Source organism: Miniopterus schreibersii (genome assembly GCF_964146895.1).
Source record: "Miniopterus schreibersii genome assembly, chromosome: 5".
NCBI lineage: Eukaryota > Metazoa > Chordata > Mammalia > Chiroptera > Miniopteridae > Miniopterus > Miniopterus schreibersii.
In genome coordinates, this window is record NC_138106.1 from 35,240,352 (window position 1) to 35,257,701 (window position 17,350).

General features: G+C 41.1%; 1 protein-coding gene across 1 annotated transcript in view; it reads right to left on the reverse strand.

Moving 5' to 3' along the window:
• Positions 1 to 453: 453 nt before the first annotated feature.
• The window catches only part of MCCC1 (methylcrotonyl-CoA carboxylase subunit 1), a 57,404-nt gene continuing 40,507 nt past the window's right edge, over positions 454 to 17,350 (reverse strand). Inside the window, exons 12-19 of the mRNA XM_081139199.1 lie at positions 16,896 to 17,005; positions 15,014 to 15,230; positions 12,951 to 13,037; positions 8,527 to 8,576; positions 4,707 to 4,844; positions 3,408 to 3,515; positions 1,566 to 1,637; positions 454 to 823 (exon numbers count right to left, since the gene is read on the reverse strand). Coding sequence (XP_080995325.1) covers positions 725 to 823; positions 1,566 to 1,637; positions 3,408 to 3,515; positions 4,707 to 4,844; positions 8,527 to 8,576; positions 12,951 to 13,037; positions 15,014 to 15,230; positions 16,896 to 17,005 — 881 coding nt within the window. The 3' untranslated portion in view covers positions 454 to 724. The remainder of the gene's footprint in view (positions 824 to 1,565; positions 1,638 to 3,407; positions 3,516 to 4,706; positions 4,845 to 8,526; positions 8,577 to 12,950; positions 13,038 to 15,013; positions 15,231 to 16,895; positions 17,006 to 17,350) is intronic.

Consider the following 17,350-nt stretch of genomic DNA (forward strand, 5'->3'; position numbering starts at 1 on the left):
TATATATTTTTAACATCTTTTATAGCATATTTTTACTGTACATTTTCTATGTTTAGATATGGTTAGGTACACAAGTATTTACGACTGTGTTACAACTGCCTACAGTATTTAGTACAGCATCTGTCATTAAGTGGTGCAAGACTGTATATACATTTGCACAACCTTAGAAAATGCAATAAAGGTAGAAGCAGTCTAGACAGAAATGTTCCAATCACAAAGACAAGAGATAACATGCCTGTAAACTCCCTAATAAGTTGGTGAAAATAAAACCTTGGTGAGTTTAGCTCTATGTCGTTTGTCTCTGAAATATGTTACTGTCATTTTTATCATGATTGTAACTGGGAAATAATTCAGTTAAATGACCTTTTCTACTCATTCCCTTCTGATAATGTTGCTGCCCAACTTCCCAAAAGATACCACATTGTATAAAATTTGAGGCAGAAACAAGCCATATTAGCTTCCAATAAAAAAGTATAATTCAATTTTATTAGTATGAAATATTTCAAGATCATTTATTATTTGTGATCCAACTGTATGATTCTCAAATATGAAAGGGCTTTGACACAATCATAAAATCATTTAGGAAAACTGCTGTTTATCAGACCCCGAGAGAAGCAGGAAGGCACTTGCTCTTTTTGGTGCAGAGATACTGTACTTAGGATACTGCTTCACTGGCCATTTCTTTGATGGGAGTGTATCCTGCTTCCTTTCCGTCAGATTCCTCTTACTCAAACTCGACTAAAGGAGCGTGTCTCTTGGCCTGAGAGCCTTCTTTGTAGAACACCTTCTTGATGGTGCCGTCCTTTGGAGCCTTTATGGTGTGCTGCAGAAACACAAGACATGACAAGCAATGGTGATGACACTAGGGGATCACTCACACACCCAAGTCAGACTCAAAGTGAAAAATGAAGCCAATTGTTTCGTTGTCTATCAGTGTTTCCCAACCTTTTTCATATCTCAGTTCACAGAGAAAATAACATTTTCAAGGAGCGCTTGGGGGCTGACACACCTGTAACCCACTCAAGGTCACTAACTGGGATGCTCCCAAGCTTCACAGTATAATCTCACCTGGGAAGCTTTTAAAAACAACTGATCTTCAGGCCCCTCTATGGGAGATCCCAGGTCAACTGGTGTGGGCAAGTAGTTTTTAAAAGCTCCCAGGTGACTACAATATGCGGCCAAGTCTGAGAACTACTGGCCTACAATTTCCAACCAGCTTAAAACCTAAACAGCTAATTTAATTCGACTGAGGTTTTCACTTTGATACTGATAGTTGGCACCCTAGGTCTGGCCCTGGAAAATACCCACAGCGAATATTCAGTTGGGTTACTGCCTGAATCTAAGCTACTGATAATTTCATTAATTTCAGAATCAAATGACAAATGCGATTTCACAAAATTAAAATGAGAAGAATGTTTTGGGCTTTTTTTCCTGCAGTTAATGCTTCATCAATCCATGGCTCTTAATATTTAAAATGGTATTAACTCACTAAATAAGGGAAAAGAACCATTAGGTCTGCTACTGCCCAAAGTTTACTTGGCAACTGAACTCATGACTGCACTTACCTCCATCTTCATGGCGATCATGACCATCAGGGAATCTCCAGCTTTAACTTTGTCTCCAGCTTTTACAAACACCTAGAGGTTCAGAGTGGCAGGTTAATACTTGGAAACACAGAGGTCCCTCGTGGTCCAAGCTGATACATAAATGAACACAGCAGAAGCATGAGTCTGTGGCTGTCTTGTCTGCCAAGACAAAGGTACAATAGGAGACCTACAGGTCAGCCTGGCATTGCTGGCACTGCTGTCAGCGGCAGGCACTACTTAGTTCCCCGTCCCCAGCCCCCAAGCCATCTAGTCTTCCTTGAATCAGATTAGTACATCTTATATATCTTGAGACCCCTTTGTTTTTTCATGAATGTGTAGACAAAACATACCACCAACAGGGGAGGACTACTGTACTTGAAGGTCTTCACCGCAGTCAGAGCAGAGGGCCCTGCCTAACTTTCTTTAGTTCTTAGGACGTCTAGGAGTGTTTCAAGTCCTCACGGCCCGGTGCAGTACCTGCACCAACAATCTTCATGTGAAAGAATCATACTGACTGGCAACCCCAGAAAAATATCTTGATTTTCCTTTTTATGTGTCTAAATGAACTCATATATCCCATACAGTCTCCTGGGTTTTTTGTCAACATGGTAACGAAGGAGTGTTTGGAAATGCCACACAGTAGAGTTAGGCTCCAAAGTCAACGCGTAGAACAAAACTCGTGAAAAATGAGAAGCAGCCTTGAAAGACCCCGAAGTCACTCAATACTGGGTGAGGCTTTAGTGTCCGACGAAATCAATGGTCTGGGTTTAGGGGCCAGTGACGGGGAAAACAGGCACCTTTAAACGTAAGGCCCTGCTGTGCACCCAATGCAGCAACGCCCACGCCATGGGAGGCCTGTGGGGACGAGGGCGAAGGAGTGAAAGGCGGATCGAAGCCTCCGCTCCCGCTGCCTCTGAGGCAAACGGTCTGGGGGGACGGCTGGGGAAATCACTCGAACTACTTGAATCGTTTTCCTTCTTCTTTTTTGGAAAGTACCAAGAATATACAGTTGAATTTTTAAGACTTAAATACACTTGGGGGATTCTACTATATTCAAGTATATGAAAGGAGACGACTGATCTATTCCCACTCGAGGGGTTATCAGCATGGACCTCAACTCTGACTACACACTGCCCTGGACACCGAACCGCGCTGTGCTTCACCAACACTGGCCTTACAATTTCAACACTGACGCAAGTCTGTCCATTAGGGAAAATGTCATTATTTCATGATAAATTGTTTGCTGTTAAATCTAACAGTAAAAAACAGCCCTTTTGCCCTGGCAGATGAGGCTCAGTTGGTTGAGCGTTGAGGTTGCCAGTTTGATTCCGGTCAAGGCACATGCCCAGGTTTTGGGCTTGATCCTCAGTAGGGGGTGTGTAGGAGGCAGCCGATCAATGACTCTCTCTCATCATTGATGTTTCTATCTCTCTCCTTCTCCTTTCCTCTCCCTCTAAAATCAGTAAAAACATATTTTTAAAAAACAGCCCTTTTGAATAATGCTTGGTGAATACTCTATTTTAATCATAACAAGACAAGTTAAATTATTTGTACTCTTATGGAAATTCCCATTTTCAAAATTTGTAACAGTGTTTATAATAAATTAACCATAAAAATACCCATAAATTAGGTAAATGGGTATTTTCACTGAAGACTGTAATATAGAACTTGAATCTATCATAGAGTCTCTTGATTTCTTGAAATGAATGCTTTCCAATGAGTGAGATTTAGAGAGGAGAAAAGGAATCTATATGGCAAAATTCAACAAAGACATTCATTCTGCCTTACTGGACATTACTCTACATACATTCACAAGATTACCTTCTCGATGGTTCCAGCCATGGGGGCTATGGTACCTCCCTGAGTTCCTTCTGAGCTCTCTGAAGACAAGTATTTGGGGACTGGAATGCCCAACCGAATAGTTCCTTCCTATAATTAGGGATCAAGCCAGAAATGAAATCAAGGTTTTATTGTTGTAATTTTACTGATACACCTGATGTAACGATTGCTGTCAAGCTATCTGTTCAATGTTAGTCATCTTTAGGACCAGGGTTCTAATCCAGCTCTGTGACCGTGAGCACATTACTGCACCTCTCTCAGTTCTGGTTTCCCATTACACAGGAGCAATGCTGCATGGGCCTCAGAGGGGGTGCGAGGAATCCATACAGGTAACTGTCGGCCACTGTCTGGAAGCCATTTTTAGCAGCAGCCCCACTATCAAGTGCTTAGTCTGAGCCAGGAACTATTCTTAACAAATACATATATATATATTCGTCTCAACAAGCTTGTGAGGTAGGTGTTGTTATTATTCCTGTGTACAGATGGGGCAGCTGAAGCCCAAGGCCACGCAGCTGCTCAGTGGGAAAGCCAGAACCTGAGTCGACGCAGCTTCATAGTTCAGAACTTACGCTCTTCACCACTCACCACGCGGCCTCTTCCGTCGATGGTCACAGCACAGTGACTGGGGGAAGGAAGGCCTGGCAAGGTGAGGCCATCCCTGACTCAGTATGCTCTGCCTGAATGCTAGAGGCATCTCATCACTACGCACCGTGATCTGTAAGGTGGTTCCTGAGTGTGAGAAGACCCCGAAGGGGCCACAGTGCCTTTGATAAGCCATTCTTTCTTCTGCCGGTGCAGAACACTAAGGTCTCGTAATAAACTCCTAACCAAATCCATGCGACCTGCCTCTGCCACCTGCCAAGAGAACTCCACGCACCCACCCCCTTCCTACTGCGCGCCTTGCCCACAGGGACCGGCTGGGACACCTCCTCCCAAACCCCAGGATGCCAAGTGCCAGGGGCATGGTGGCTGGGGAAAGTGTTAAAGCATCAATTCCCGGAGAGGACAGGCGCACTGAGCAGGGAGACAGTGTGACAAGAAGGGTGTAAGGACATTTTAGAATTAAAGGAAGAAAACAGATATGTGTCTATCAATGAGAGCCTGTGTGAACAAGAGAACAAGAGGAGGCAGGGACATGGCAAAGAAACCGAGTAGAGAGGGAGACACAGAGAAAAGGTGACAGCAGCAATTGAAGGAAGGGGATCTTTCTAGTCCCTTTGCCTCTGGTCAAGCGATTTTCTCCCAAACACCAACAGTGTTATTACAAAGAAGAGACCTTACCACAGAAAACAGGTAAATTGTGTTTTCCAGGATAATTAGCTTAGTTTTACTAGAAACTCCATTAATAGAACATTTCAGGTAAGTGCTGTCTCCCTCACTGTGAAGGTCACCAAGGACTTGGAAAGTTTTATCTCCAATCTGAAAAAAAGGAAAAACAGAAAGACAGTTAAAATAAATGAACAACCCTACATAATTAATAAAATAAGAATTAACCCCTTATTTTTAATAGTTTCAAAGGTAATAGGTAAAATGGTTTTTTAAAGAGTTATGTGGAAACTTTCCCCCTAAGATTCATTAACAAAATACTCTAGATAGAAACACAATTATATAACATATTCATAGCGCTCATAATGCTACAGATAAACATTCACATAACAATAGTAATAAATGCAAAATAGAAATACAAATAAAATTAAGCAAACTTATTAAAATTTGGCTGAGTGTATATATTACATGCTTGTATTCATTTCTGAGTACCCAAAGTCAGGTTTAGTTTTACTGTGCCAAAGTCAGGAATGAAAAAAGCCAGAACCACATGATTAGATGGTATTTCTTTTATCTCACCAGCATGTAGATCCAATTTATGGGTTTCAGTTATGATTTAAGGAGATAAATTAGCTGGATATTGACCATAATTTTCTCACTCTAAGAGAGAGTGCCAAAGAACAGATTTCACAAGTAACCTTTCAAGGCAGATGGCAAAAGGACATGAAACCTTTCTGTTTTAAATAATGTTTTCTCACATATATACTCAAACAAAATTTCCCTTACATACAAAAAATCCATTTAAATCTCCCCTTTCTTTTTCATCTCAATTCCCATGATGTTAGTGTCAAAATCCTGTGGTTATTCTTTTCAAGCATATTATGTAGGCTGAGGTGAAACAGGTCATATTGTAGTATTTATACATTGCTTTCATCTATCCTAAATTAAACGTGACATTTTACTCTGCTTTGTAACCTACTCAAATGGCCATTTGAAACTCTGTAGCATTCTCAGGGCATAAAGGTAAGATTGGGAACAGTTTTGTTTAAAGCTTTACAATAGCACCTTCTAAATTCGTGAACATAGTTCCATGAGCAGGTCAGAACAATCTGCCAATTTACCATTTGTCAAGGGACAAAAAGGGGTCCCAAAACCAATAGGATATAAAATTTATTATATAACATTTAAAATACTTATAAAGTTCTCAATTTTGGTATATTGAACAGCACAAAGGCTCCCCAGATAGCTTTACGAGACTGAAGTTATTTTTAAAAGGGAATGAAGAGTCATAGGGCTGTAAAGTACAGCACAGGGAGTAGAGTCAATAATACTGTGTTAACTATGTGGGTGTCAGATGGTACCAGACTTATGGGGGTGATCACTTTGTAAGTTATATAAAGGTCTAATCACTACGTTGTGCACCTAAAACTCATAAAATACTGTATGTCAACTGTATTTGACAAATTAAAACAAAGGAAAAAACAAAACAACTCCCCCCCAGAGGTACCAATTTGAATTACAGCTCTCGTACCTTAGAGGAGGTAAACTTCCCATAATTTTTCTGACTCTCAGAGAAGGAGAAGCACTGTGTCTCGGGATGTGGGGCAACCTAAAGCTCATCACCAACGAGTCTGTTCTGCAGGATTTGAAATCTCTTAGCTCTTGATTTACTCTACTCTCTGAATCTGCACCTTTCTACAGGAATCTGGTTGAGTTCTCACATTGTTTTCTGGGGGGGGGGGGTAATCCTCACCCGAGGATATTTTTTCCATTGTTGTTTCAGAAAGAGTGGAAGGGGGGGAGAGAGAGAGAAACATGGATATGAGAGAGACACATCGACTGGTTGCCTCCCGCACGCGCCCCGACTGGATGAAGCCTGCAACCCAGGCACATCTGATTCCATGGCTGGAATCGAACCTGGGTCCCTTCAATCCATAGGCTGACACTCTAACCACTGAGCCAAACCCGCCAGGGATCTCACATTGCTTTTTAACCCTTTCAGCATTTCATTTTGCCAGTGTAATGGACTTCTTTTAATTGAGGGTTAGCATAAAAATTTTGACTAAAGATTCTCAAAGTATGACCTGTGGATCACTTGGGGTTCTTTCAGGGAGTCCATAAAATCTAACTATTTCATAATAATACTAACGTAATTTGCCCTTTTTAAGCCACATTCTTTCACAAGTATACAGTGGAATGTTCAGAGATGCAGGACATGCGATAATGTTATCACTCTGCAGCAATGGAATGTGTGCTTGTGTAATCTTAGGTTTTAGACTTGTCTCAATTTATCCTACAACTCAACAACAACAAAACCAGTCTGCTTTTTAAAAAATGGGCAAAGGACTTGACACACATTGCTGAAAAGATATATAAATGGCCAGTTAGCACATGAAAAGATGCTCATCAGAAAAATGCAAATCAAAACCACAATGAAATACTACTTTACACCCATTAGGATGGATTTTATAAAAAAGAAGACAAAAAACAAAATACACGTTGGCAAGAATGTGGAAAAACTGGAACCCTTGTGCACTGCTCTTGGGAATGTTAAATCATGCAGCCACTATGGAAAACAGTATGGTAGTTCCTCAAAAAATTAAAAACAAAACTACTATATTTATGATCCAGCAATTCTACTTCTGGGTATATGCCTGAGAGAACTGAAAACAGGGTCTCGAAGAGATATTTCTACACCTATGTTCATAGTACCATTATTCACAAAAGCCAAAAAGGTGGAAGCAACCCAAGTGTCCATCAATAGATTAATGGATAAACAAAGTGGTATACACATTCAATAAACTATTAGTAGGCCTTAAAAGGGAAGGAAATTTGGACACATGATAGAACATGGAAGAACTTTAAAGACATTATGTTACGTGAAATAAGCCAGTCACAAAAGGACAAATGCTGAATGATTTTACCTAGCAATCAATTCATAGAGACACAAAGCTGGCAGTGGCTGGGGGAAAAGGAGCAGTGTGGTGCTACTGTTTAATGGACACAGTGTTTCAGTTTTGCAAGAGGAAAGTTCTATGGACTAATGTGGTGATGGTTGCATAACAATGTGAATGTAATGCCACTGAATTGGACACTTAAAAATGGTTAAAATGGTAAATTTTGTTACTTATATTTAAAAATATACATTAAAATAAAAAATATTCTCAGTTTAATTTTCTGTAAAGTAAAATTTAATAGATGTAACTAATTCAAACAAAGCTCTTTAGGGAGTCTCTGTGATTTTTAAGAAAGTATAGGGCCCAGCCGGGAGTGGCTCAGCGGCTGAGCGTCGACCTAGGATCCAGGCGATCAGGGTTTGATTTCCGGTCAGGGCACATGCCCGGGTTGCGGGCTCGATCCCCAGTCAGGGGCGTGCAAGAGGCAACCGATCAATGACTCTCTCATCATTGATGTTTCTCTCTCTCCCCCTCTCCTTTCCTCTCTCTGAAATCAATAAAGATATATATTAAAAAAAAAAAAAAAAAGAAAGAAAGAAAGAAAAGTATAGGGGTCCTGAGACCAAAAAGTTTGAGAATTGCTGCTTTAGATACAAATACATCCACACACTTCAGGGGCTTGGTAGATGTCTGATTCAAAGATATTTTTTTTTTTTTGTGCCAAGTTTTGAATCACAGCCAAACTGAGTAAACTATCAGAAAATGTATAGGGGGTAATTTCCTCAAATTGGTCTGAAATGAAAGCACATGACATTCTCCTAACTATAGATATAATAGTCAGTAGCTTAAGAGAAACTGGAGAGTGTAAAAAGACCATTCTCAGCATGAGAGAGATCAGATTTAGCTGTGAACTGTAGAACAAAACCAGTAAGGCTTACCTGCATGCTATATGACCCATCATGGTTATATGTTACAGCTATGGCTACATCTTCCAGGGAAAAAATAAAACAAAATTAGAAGACCTTCATTTATTCAGTAACTGAGATTCCAAAAATCCAACTTTCAATATAAAGATAACTAGCTCTTAGTGATATTAACATCTGTTAACTCCCTGGCAATAAAGATTTAAAAACAAACAAACAAACAAACACCAAAACACTTACCAGGCAGGTTTCAATAGAGGTGAATTTCAAACTTTTCTTGTTTAGAAATGGAGTTTAGCTTTTTAAGGTTGTAGGCTATTTTAGATATGTTTCCCTCTACAAGAAAGGCTGCAGTGTTATAGCAAAAAATGCAATTAGATGGGACAAAGTTCTGGTTTAAGACCCAAATCTGCCATCTGTGTGGCGTGATCACCTCTGTGATTTGACTAAGTCATTTAAAATCTCTGAGTCTTGATTCTCTGATCCATTCAACCCATTAAATAGATGAGATGTAACAATGATTACATCAATGTGAAAGTACTTTATAAACTGTAACGGGCTATACAAATGTAATAAACAATGTACTCATATTATTATGTGACTAAAGAATTGGTTAAAGACTATCCTGGGAGATGGAAATCAAAACTTCTGTGGGGTAGAGAATGCAGACCAAAGTCATTTCATCAAGTCCTGACACTTCAGCCATGATTTTGATGCCGCCAGTTCAAATCTGTTTCCAGCTCCAACCTTCCTTCCCCAAAACTCTAAGTCATGACAGCTAAATGTTCCATCCCTACTCTAAAATGGACACAGTGGGTCCAACAAATCTTCTCCCACCTCCACCTGCTTTCCCTGCTGACCTGTGAGCTCCACGACTAGCAATGTTATTCCCCTTGTCATCCAGGTTTAAAACCTGTCGTTCTTGCCTCTCCTTCTCCTTTGCTTTCTGCCTCCAACAGTCACCAAAAAGCCACCAAATTCTTCCCATTGAACGCCCGTCCTACCCATTTCTTCCACGCCGCCCTACTGCAGACAGTGGGCCTCAGGCCTGGCTGACCTGAGGGGTGCTCCTAGGACTTCCTGCTCCAGTCTCGACCCTTCCAGCTGATGCTTCCTAGCGTGTCCCGACCACATTCAACATACTTGGCTTTGTACTGAGAGCACAAAGCTCTCAGTCTTCTTTCCCACCGTTCTTCTACTCAGCCCCATGTCCAACTCAGCGGGAGAATGGACCGATTCCTATTCTCCACGTGTCTCCATCCTTCCCATGACCAGGCCCCTCCACCCAAGCCCCCGCCCTCCTTCACATCCTGCTCACTTGGGAAGAGCCTGTCTAGGTGAGTGAATCCCCTCTCCGCTGTACATTTAGACTTCTGCATATAAATGCCATTATGATTCTCCCCTCATCCCGGGTTATGATAAAGTGATAGTTCTCTGCATCATTTGTTTTAAAAATTGCAAAAATAAAAAGTCCTCCCAGTTGCCCAGATGTAAGTCCTATTAAACACTTGAATGTGTGAATCCTTTTGGACCTTTCAAAATGCACATTCAAGTTTGTATTTTTCTTTTATAAAAATAGGACATTGTTATACATATTGTTCTGCAACCAACTTTATTTTAGTTAACATGTGACATACATATCTCCTTTGTTCTTTCCATAGTAGCAAGGCGATAGTTTGATGATGATGATGATGAGAGTTAACGTTTATCGACTGCCTGCGAAATGCCATACAATGAGCTAAGTGCTTTACATGTGTTGTTTCATTTAATATCTACAACAACACAAGGAAGTAATTCCCACTATCATGCCCATGTACGGCTGAGGATACTTTCTGCTTACAGAGTATGTGACTTGCCCAAGGGTCACAGACAGCAAGAGCCAGAATTCAAACCCATACTGTCTAACTCCAGGGCCTACATTATCAGCCGACACCACCCATCTTCCCAACACACACACACTTCTCTGCCAGGTGGTAAATTCCTTAAGAGAAAAATACAGGGATAAAGGCACCTTTTTTTCTCTTCTTTACATTATTCAGAATATCTGCTTCTTCAAAAATTTTGTACTGAATGTATGAATGAATGAAACTTCTCCACCCTGTATCTTGTCAACATCTTTAACCCCTTTTAAGAGAAAATGCATCCAATTACCCCAGATGAGTTTTCTTTGAATTTATAAAACATAAAAAAGTATTTAAATGACATGAATGCCATTAGAATCATAGTAAAGTCACAGCCAGAAAAAGTCTAAATTCTTGTATATTTTACAGGGTAACTCATCTTGTTTCTCCCTCTCCTAGATATCTCTTGATATCCCAAAAGAGAATCTTAAATATCCTCTTATATATTTAATAGGTATGAAAGTTTAGCATGAAGCAGTGTTAGGTAAGCACATGTACTCTAAAGTGTGGGTTCAAATTCTGGCTCTACCAATTACTTTTGGTGTGCTTGTAAGAAAATTATCCTTCTCTCTAAGTCTTTTATAAAAATTTTATAAAGTTGACACTAGTAATAACAGCAATTTCACTGACCTGTTTTGAAAATGCAAAAGAAATAATTCATGAAAAGCACTTAACACAATATCTGACATATATCAAAAAATAAATCTTAGCTATTATTGTTATTATTATTGAGGGCAGGGAGGGGATCAGTGAAACATGGCCACTAGTAACAAAGTGAGAATATCTTCCGAGCCCCGATTATATACAATACTTGGTCATTCTCGCTGAGATTGTTAAGAGTTGGTTCTACTTTAGATTCGTCAATGCTTCTGGGCTCTTAGACCTCTTGTTTGGTGCGCCCTCATTTAACCATAGTCATTGCTGATTAGCATAACATTTCTGAAAGCGGTTACATTCAGACCTGGATCATTGGTGAAAAACACTGGCAAAAGGAAGTAGTGAACAGCAATCACGCTGGCTTTTCAATTATATATTTAGCTAGTTAGTTAAAAAAATTCTAAGAAATGCAATATAATTCAAAACATTGCTCAGTGCCTTTGTGAAAATCCATGCCAAGTAACACAGTGGCTTATCTGAATTATAATCACACAGGCTATTTTTCCGTTTAATTTAGGCTGAAGAGGCCACTAAAATTGTACTGCTGCTGATATTTGTACTCAGCATATTCAGTCTAGAGCAAGACACTTCCATATTTTGGATGAAAATCTTGTCCTGTTTTTTGGGATGGAATGAATAAATACACCAGCATAAAATGGATAGCTTACCCATTTGCAGAATGCCACTCTACAGGGGATGTCTGCAAACTTTCTTACCAAGTACTCGGTACACTTAAGGTAATGACCAGATATCTAGGCTCAGGATGAAAAGATATCTAAAGAGCTGTAACCCAGTCAGCTTGTGTGAACAAAGACTGTTAAGAAGTGAGTGGATGTCTACATAGAATCTAGGTAAAGAGGAGGGTGCTGTGACGAGCTGGCAGGAAGATTCTGTTCTATCTCATAGGTGTGTTTTATGGAGCTGTCACAGTTCAAGGATAACTCACCGTCAAGGCTACCCAGCCCTCCCAGCTCTGACTCTGCACCCCTCTGGCTTCCCACGCAATCTGTACTGCAGCCCCCAGCTACCACATGATTCTGGTCCCTCTGGTGCACTGTTCCAGCCAAAATTTTATAAACTCCTCTGGCTTAGGTGTCAGCCTCTCCTAAGCTCAGTTACAATAAATCAGCCCTGAGCCTACTCAAATTAGTTTGCAATAAAAAATCAATTTGCCACTGAAAGAGTGGTGGAAATAGCATAGGAATCAGAGTCAGAAAGATTAGGTGTCAATTATGGCTCTGCCATTTATTAGTATTGAGTAAGTTATTGCACCTTCAGTGCCTCTGTTTCATCAGCTGTATGTGGCTATAATGGTGACTCCCCCTTATTTAAGTTGTAAAGGTAAAAATTTACATGTGATAAGGCACTTAATAAATTACAGCTCTCCAATAAGCCACTTCCACCTGAAACACTGCCTGAACAGTGGGTATACACTTCCCTCCCTGGGGTGGTTTTGGATACTGTTTTTCTTATTTAAAAATAATACATTCTCAGGAGGAGAGGGGAGGGTAAAAAAATAAAAGTAATACATTCTCAAAAATTACAAAGCCGCACAGGAGAAAAGATCGCCTCAAATCCCACCACCCAGTGGTAACCTCACTAAAATCCTGGCAAATTTCATTTCAGTCATTTTGCCATGTATGTTTCATGACATATTTTTAGAATATTTACAAAATATAGAGAAAGTGTAATGAAGAAAAATAAAAATCATTACCTCTACCACCTCAGTTCTGTCTTTTTGGTATAAGTGCACCAATGTTTAGGCCACGGATCTTAAAGTGTAATTGAATGATTGTGGCCAGGCTGAATTCATTTTTTTTTCCAGGTAAATGTGATATATTTCTATAAAGCACATTTCTCTTCTAATAAAACATCACTTACTGTTTTCACCATCCCTAAGAGTCATGTTTCTGGTGTAAGAGATATTCAGTCTTTTCCCACTGCTGGATGCAAATGGAGAATATTGATCTAGAAGAAATTCAACAATAAATTTATGCACATCAAGCCTACTACATTTATACCTTACAAAAGAAAACAGAAAGCACAGTTCCTATACTGGCAGCTCAAATATGTTTTTCTTTGTTCTTCTCATTGCTTTAAATTTAAATTAGATATTTCAATTTGCATCCCAGGAAATTTCACATGAAAAACCCCAGCTTCTCTTAAAAACTGAAGATATCTGCAGCCTACAGTCTCATCCTCTGGTGGCATGAGCCACACAGTAGCCATCCCTTTTTAATTTAATTTAATTTTTTTAATCCTTACTCAAAGATATTTTTTCCATTGCTTTTCAGAGAGTGGACAGGGGAGAGAGAGAGACATATCAATTGGTTGCCTCCTGCTCCAGCCCTGACCAGGACAAAGCCTGTAACCGAGGCATGTGCCCTTGGCCAGAATCTAACACAGGACCCTTCATTCTGCGGGCCAACGCTCTACCACTGAGCCAAACCAGCCAGGGCTGGCCATCCCTTTTGCTGGGGCGAATCAGTCCGGGTCACCCAAATCTCTACCACTCACCGTTTTTCTTTCACCTGGCCTCCCTTATTCCCCATGTTACTGGCCCACCCAGAGGTGTTTGGTCGTACACCCTCTGTTGGACAACATCCAGAAGCTACAGCATAGCGAAAGTGAAGCAATTTATTCTGAAGTTCATATCCGTGCTGGTTATAAATTTTTTTAAAAAGAAAAGGTGAGAGTAAGAGGACACTCCATTGTAAAAATGCTAAGTACAGGCTTAGGAATGCCATATGGGGCACATTTAGCTGCACTTCATTTAATGTAACAGGACAAAGTGAGGACAGAGCACAAATCTCCTAAAGATGTAATTATACATTTTAAGCTTTCAATACAACTTTCTTGAAAGAATCTAGAAATTAATGATCCTAATAATAGGATCCTATAATAATATAATAATCCTAACAATAATGAAGAGATAAATGGATTCAATTTTTTTTTTCCTGTTTGTTCCAAAGGTCAGAGTGAGCTTAAGGAAATATCATGGAGCAAGTCTGGGAGAGCTCTGGTTTTACTCCATTCAGAGGGAAGAAGTGTTTAAAAGGAGAACTGACAGAAACTGTAATAAGCTAATGAATTTCCATTGTGAATTTCCAGCTTCCGGGGGTGTTAGGAAGTTGGGCAACAACTTAGAGGGATGCTGAGGCGGGGACGCACGCACGAGGCAGTCAGGATGAACCTCTGCCAGCCTTTCCCGTGCTCCGGCTCTGACACGGTGAAGTACCCAGGTCTCCAGTTAGTCAAAAATTTGATCACAGAGTCAAAAACGAGAGGAGGAAATAACAATAAATCTTGGTTAATCCAGCAGAATCTGAGAGTCTCCAGGACCCAGGAAGTTGCCGCAGGTACAGAGGCGACAGCAAAGTAGGTGGTAGGGAGTGGTGGGCAAAAGAAGTCAGAAGGAGTCAGCGCGGGCTGTGCAGGAACGAGTGTTGGCTGAAAAGAGATCCATCTCTAATTGTTAGGTGATTAGTTAAGTTATATTTAAAGGGTTAAAAGTGTTTATGGGGGATGCCTGGCCTGGTGTGGCTCGGGTAGAGCATCGACCTAGGATCCAGGAGATCACGGTTTGATACCCGGAGGTGAGGGCACAGGCCCAGGTTGCAGGCTCGATCCCCAGTGGGGGGCGTGCAGGAGGCAGCCGATCAATGACTCTCCCATCATTGATGTTTCTATCTCTCTCTCTCCCTTTCCCTTCCTCTTGCTGAAATCAATAAAGATGTATTTAAAATAAAATTAAATTAAATTAAAGTGTTTATGGAGTGTACCCAGAATATGTGAAGAGCTCTACTTATCCTACAAACCACATTAGCAGAGGATGGTGTCAATCACTGAGAAGGGAGGCAAGAGTGGCATAAAGAAAGAAATGCACGTTCAGTAATTATCCGTAAAATCTTGACAAGCAGAGGAAACAGACGTGCGTTCCATACCTTGCAGCTGAGTTTGGAAAACATCAGACACAGCTTTCTCCTTGAGGATGAGGCCCAGAGCTGCCTGGCACAAAGACTCCTTGGCCGCGCCCTTCCGCTCGGGCAGCAGCTCCTTGCTGTGCTGAGGGATGAAATCAGTGTGCACGTTCCCAGCAGCGAAGTCCGGGTGGCCAGCCAGGCGGAGGAGGAAGTCAATGTTGGTTTGCAGCCCGACAACCTAGGAAGAGAATCCAGCCCACGTCCCCGGTGAGTGGGGAAGACGAGATTCAGCGCGTTTGCATGGCTTCTGCGCCTTTGCTAAGTATTTTCTACTATGAGCAACCCTCAGGGAAACCAAACCAAACCAAACCAAACCCCTCTTCAGCATCACTGTATTTCTGAACTTAACACTTAAAACTACATTTACTATGATGAAGAGGCCACAGGAAATGGTGTTAGTGTAGGTAATGTGGAGAAGACATTTAATTGACTCAGGCCAGCAAAGTGAGAAATGTTAAGAAACTTAAATGAGATTTATTGGCAAGATATTGAAGGCCTGCCACTCAGAACACTCAGCAGTGGAGGGAGGGCAGGGTTACTACACTGGGGAGGGGTTAGGATTAAACCTCAAGAGAGTGTCCTTCCAACACTAAAATCCAAATTTTACACACTGATATAAAAATAAAAAAGGTATAAAGCTGAGCCCAATAAATGGAATCAAGGGTAGAACCAGCTATCTGAGCCTTGAGTTTACTCATTCGTTCATTTGTTCATTCATTCATTTGCCATGTACTGAGCACCTTTTAGGTGCCAGACCCTGATTGAGATACTGGGAACACAGTGAAGAACAAAGCACACAAAGTCCTTGCCCTCACAGAGCTTACATTCTAGGGACAGATAATAAATAGTATCTATAAATAAAGTTCTAATACAATGTCAGGTGATACGAAGAAAAATAAGACTGGCTAAGGGCACAGAGAATGGTGAAGGATCCTATTTTAAATGGGCAGTCTTGCCCGGCCGGGCATGGCTCAGTGGTTAAAGCGTCGACCTAGGATCTGGGCGATCAGGGTTCGATTCCCGGTCAGGGCACATGCCCGGGTTGCGGGCTGCAGCTTATCAATGACTCTCTCATCATTGCTGTTTCTATCTCTCTCTCTCCCTCTCCTTTCCTCTCTCTGAAATCAATAAAGATATATTTAAAAAAATAATAAATAAATAAATAAAAAATAAATGGGCAGCCTTAAAAGGACTTTGAGGAGGTGAGCAGTGGCTGAGGATGGTGGGACGGAGGGAGTTCTGTGATCATGTTGGGGAAGAACATTCTGGAAGAGAAAACAGAAACACATGGCTCCATGCTGTGTGTGTCTAAGGAATGGCAAGGAGGCCAGTGTGGTTGGAGCCACAGAGACCAGAGGTTGATCCAAGCAATGACACGTAACAATCAGAATATCATGGGTTAATAAGAAATCTTTCTATGAAGCCAAATCAGCTGGTATGAGACTAACTGCACTAAGAATATTAATGTGCTACAGAAAAGCAACAAACTATCAAATGGATAAAACTGAACATAATTATTTTCCTTTGGAGGAAATAATGCCAGACTGTAGGCCACATTTGTGTAGCGGGCCTTATCAACAGGATGAAGAGGAATTTCCTATCAGATTTCACTGAAGTATAACACTGACATTAACAGTTTGTCCTGCAATCTTTCTTTTCTAGCTGAAATCAGGAAGTCCTCACTCACACCCATGGGAAATTCTCCCAAGTAAAATTATTTTGATCGTGACATATGGGTAGTTGGTGGAAATAAGCTGACAAAGACTGACCAATCGTGACAGACGTGCCTGGCTGCAGAGATACAGGGAGCAGCAGGGCCACCGACATGGCCCCCGTCACTCACATGGTACTGACGAAGGCGGTGCCTCAGTTTTGTCAAGGCCGCCTGGCGATCTGCAGCCCACACAACCAGCTTGGCAATCATGGGGTCATAATGCACGGACACTTCATCTCCTGAAATTGAAAAACCACAACAACCTCTCAAAGTCAAAACCAAAGGGATACAATAGATAGCAAGACATTCTGCTGGGGCTTTATGTACACTCCACACTCAATCCTCACAGACCACTGCATGACAGATATTATCACCACCATTTTATTTGTGAGGAACTCAGGCTCACAGAGGTTCAAAAACTTATCAAATGTCTAAGGAGGGTATGGCCACCCAAGAGCACCAGGCCCCAAAACAGTGACTGAAAGACACACGGCTGGATTCCCATCCTGCCTTCCTTCCCTCTGCCCCTCATATCACTGCCCTTAGCATTCTCCTCCCTGCACCCTATTTTCCTCAACAGACAA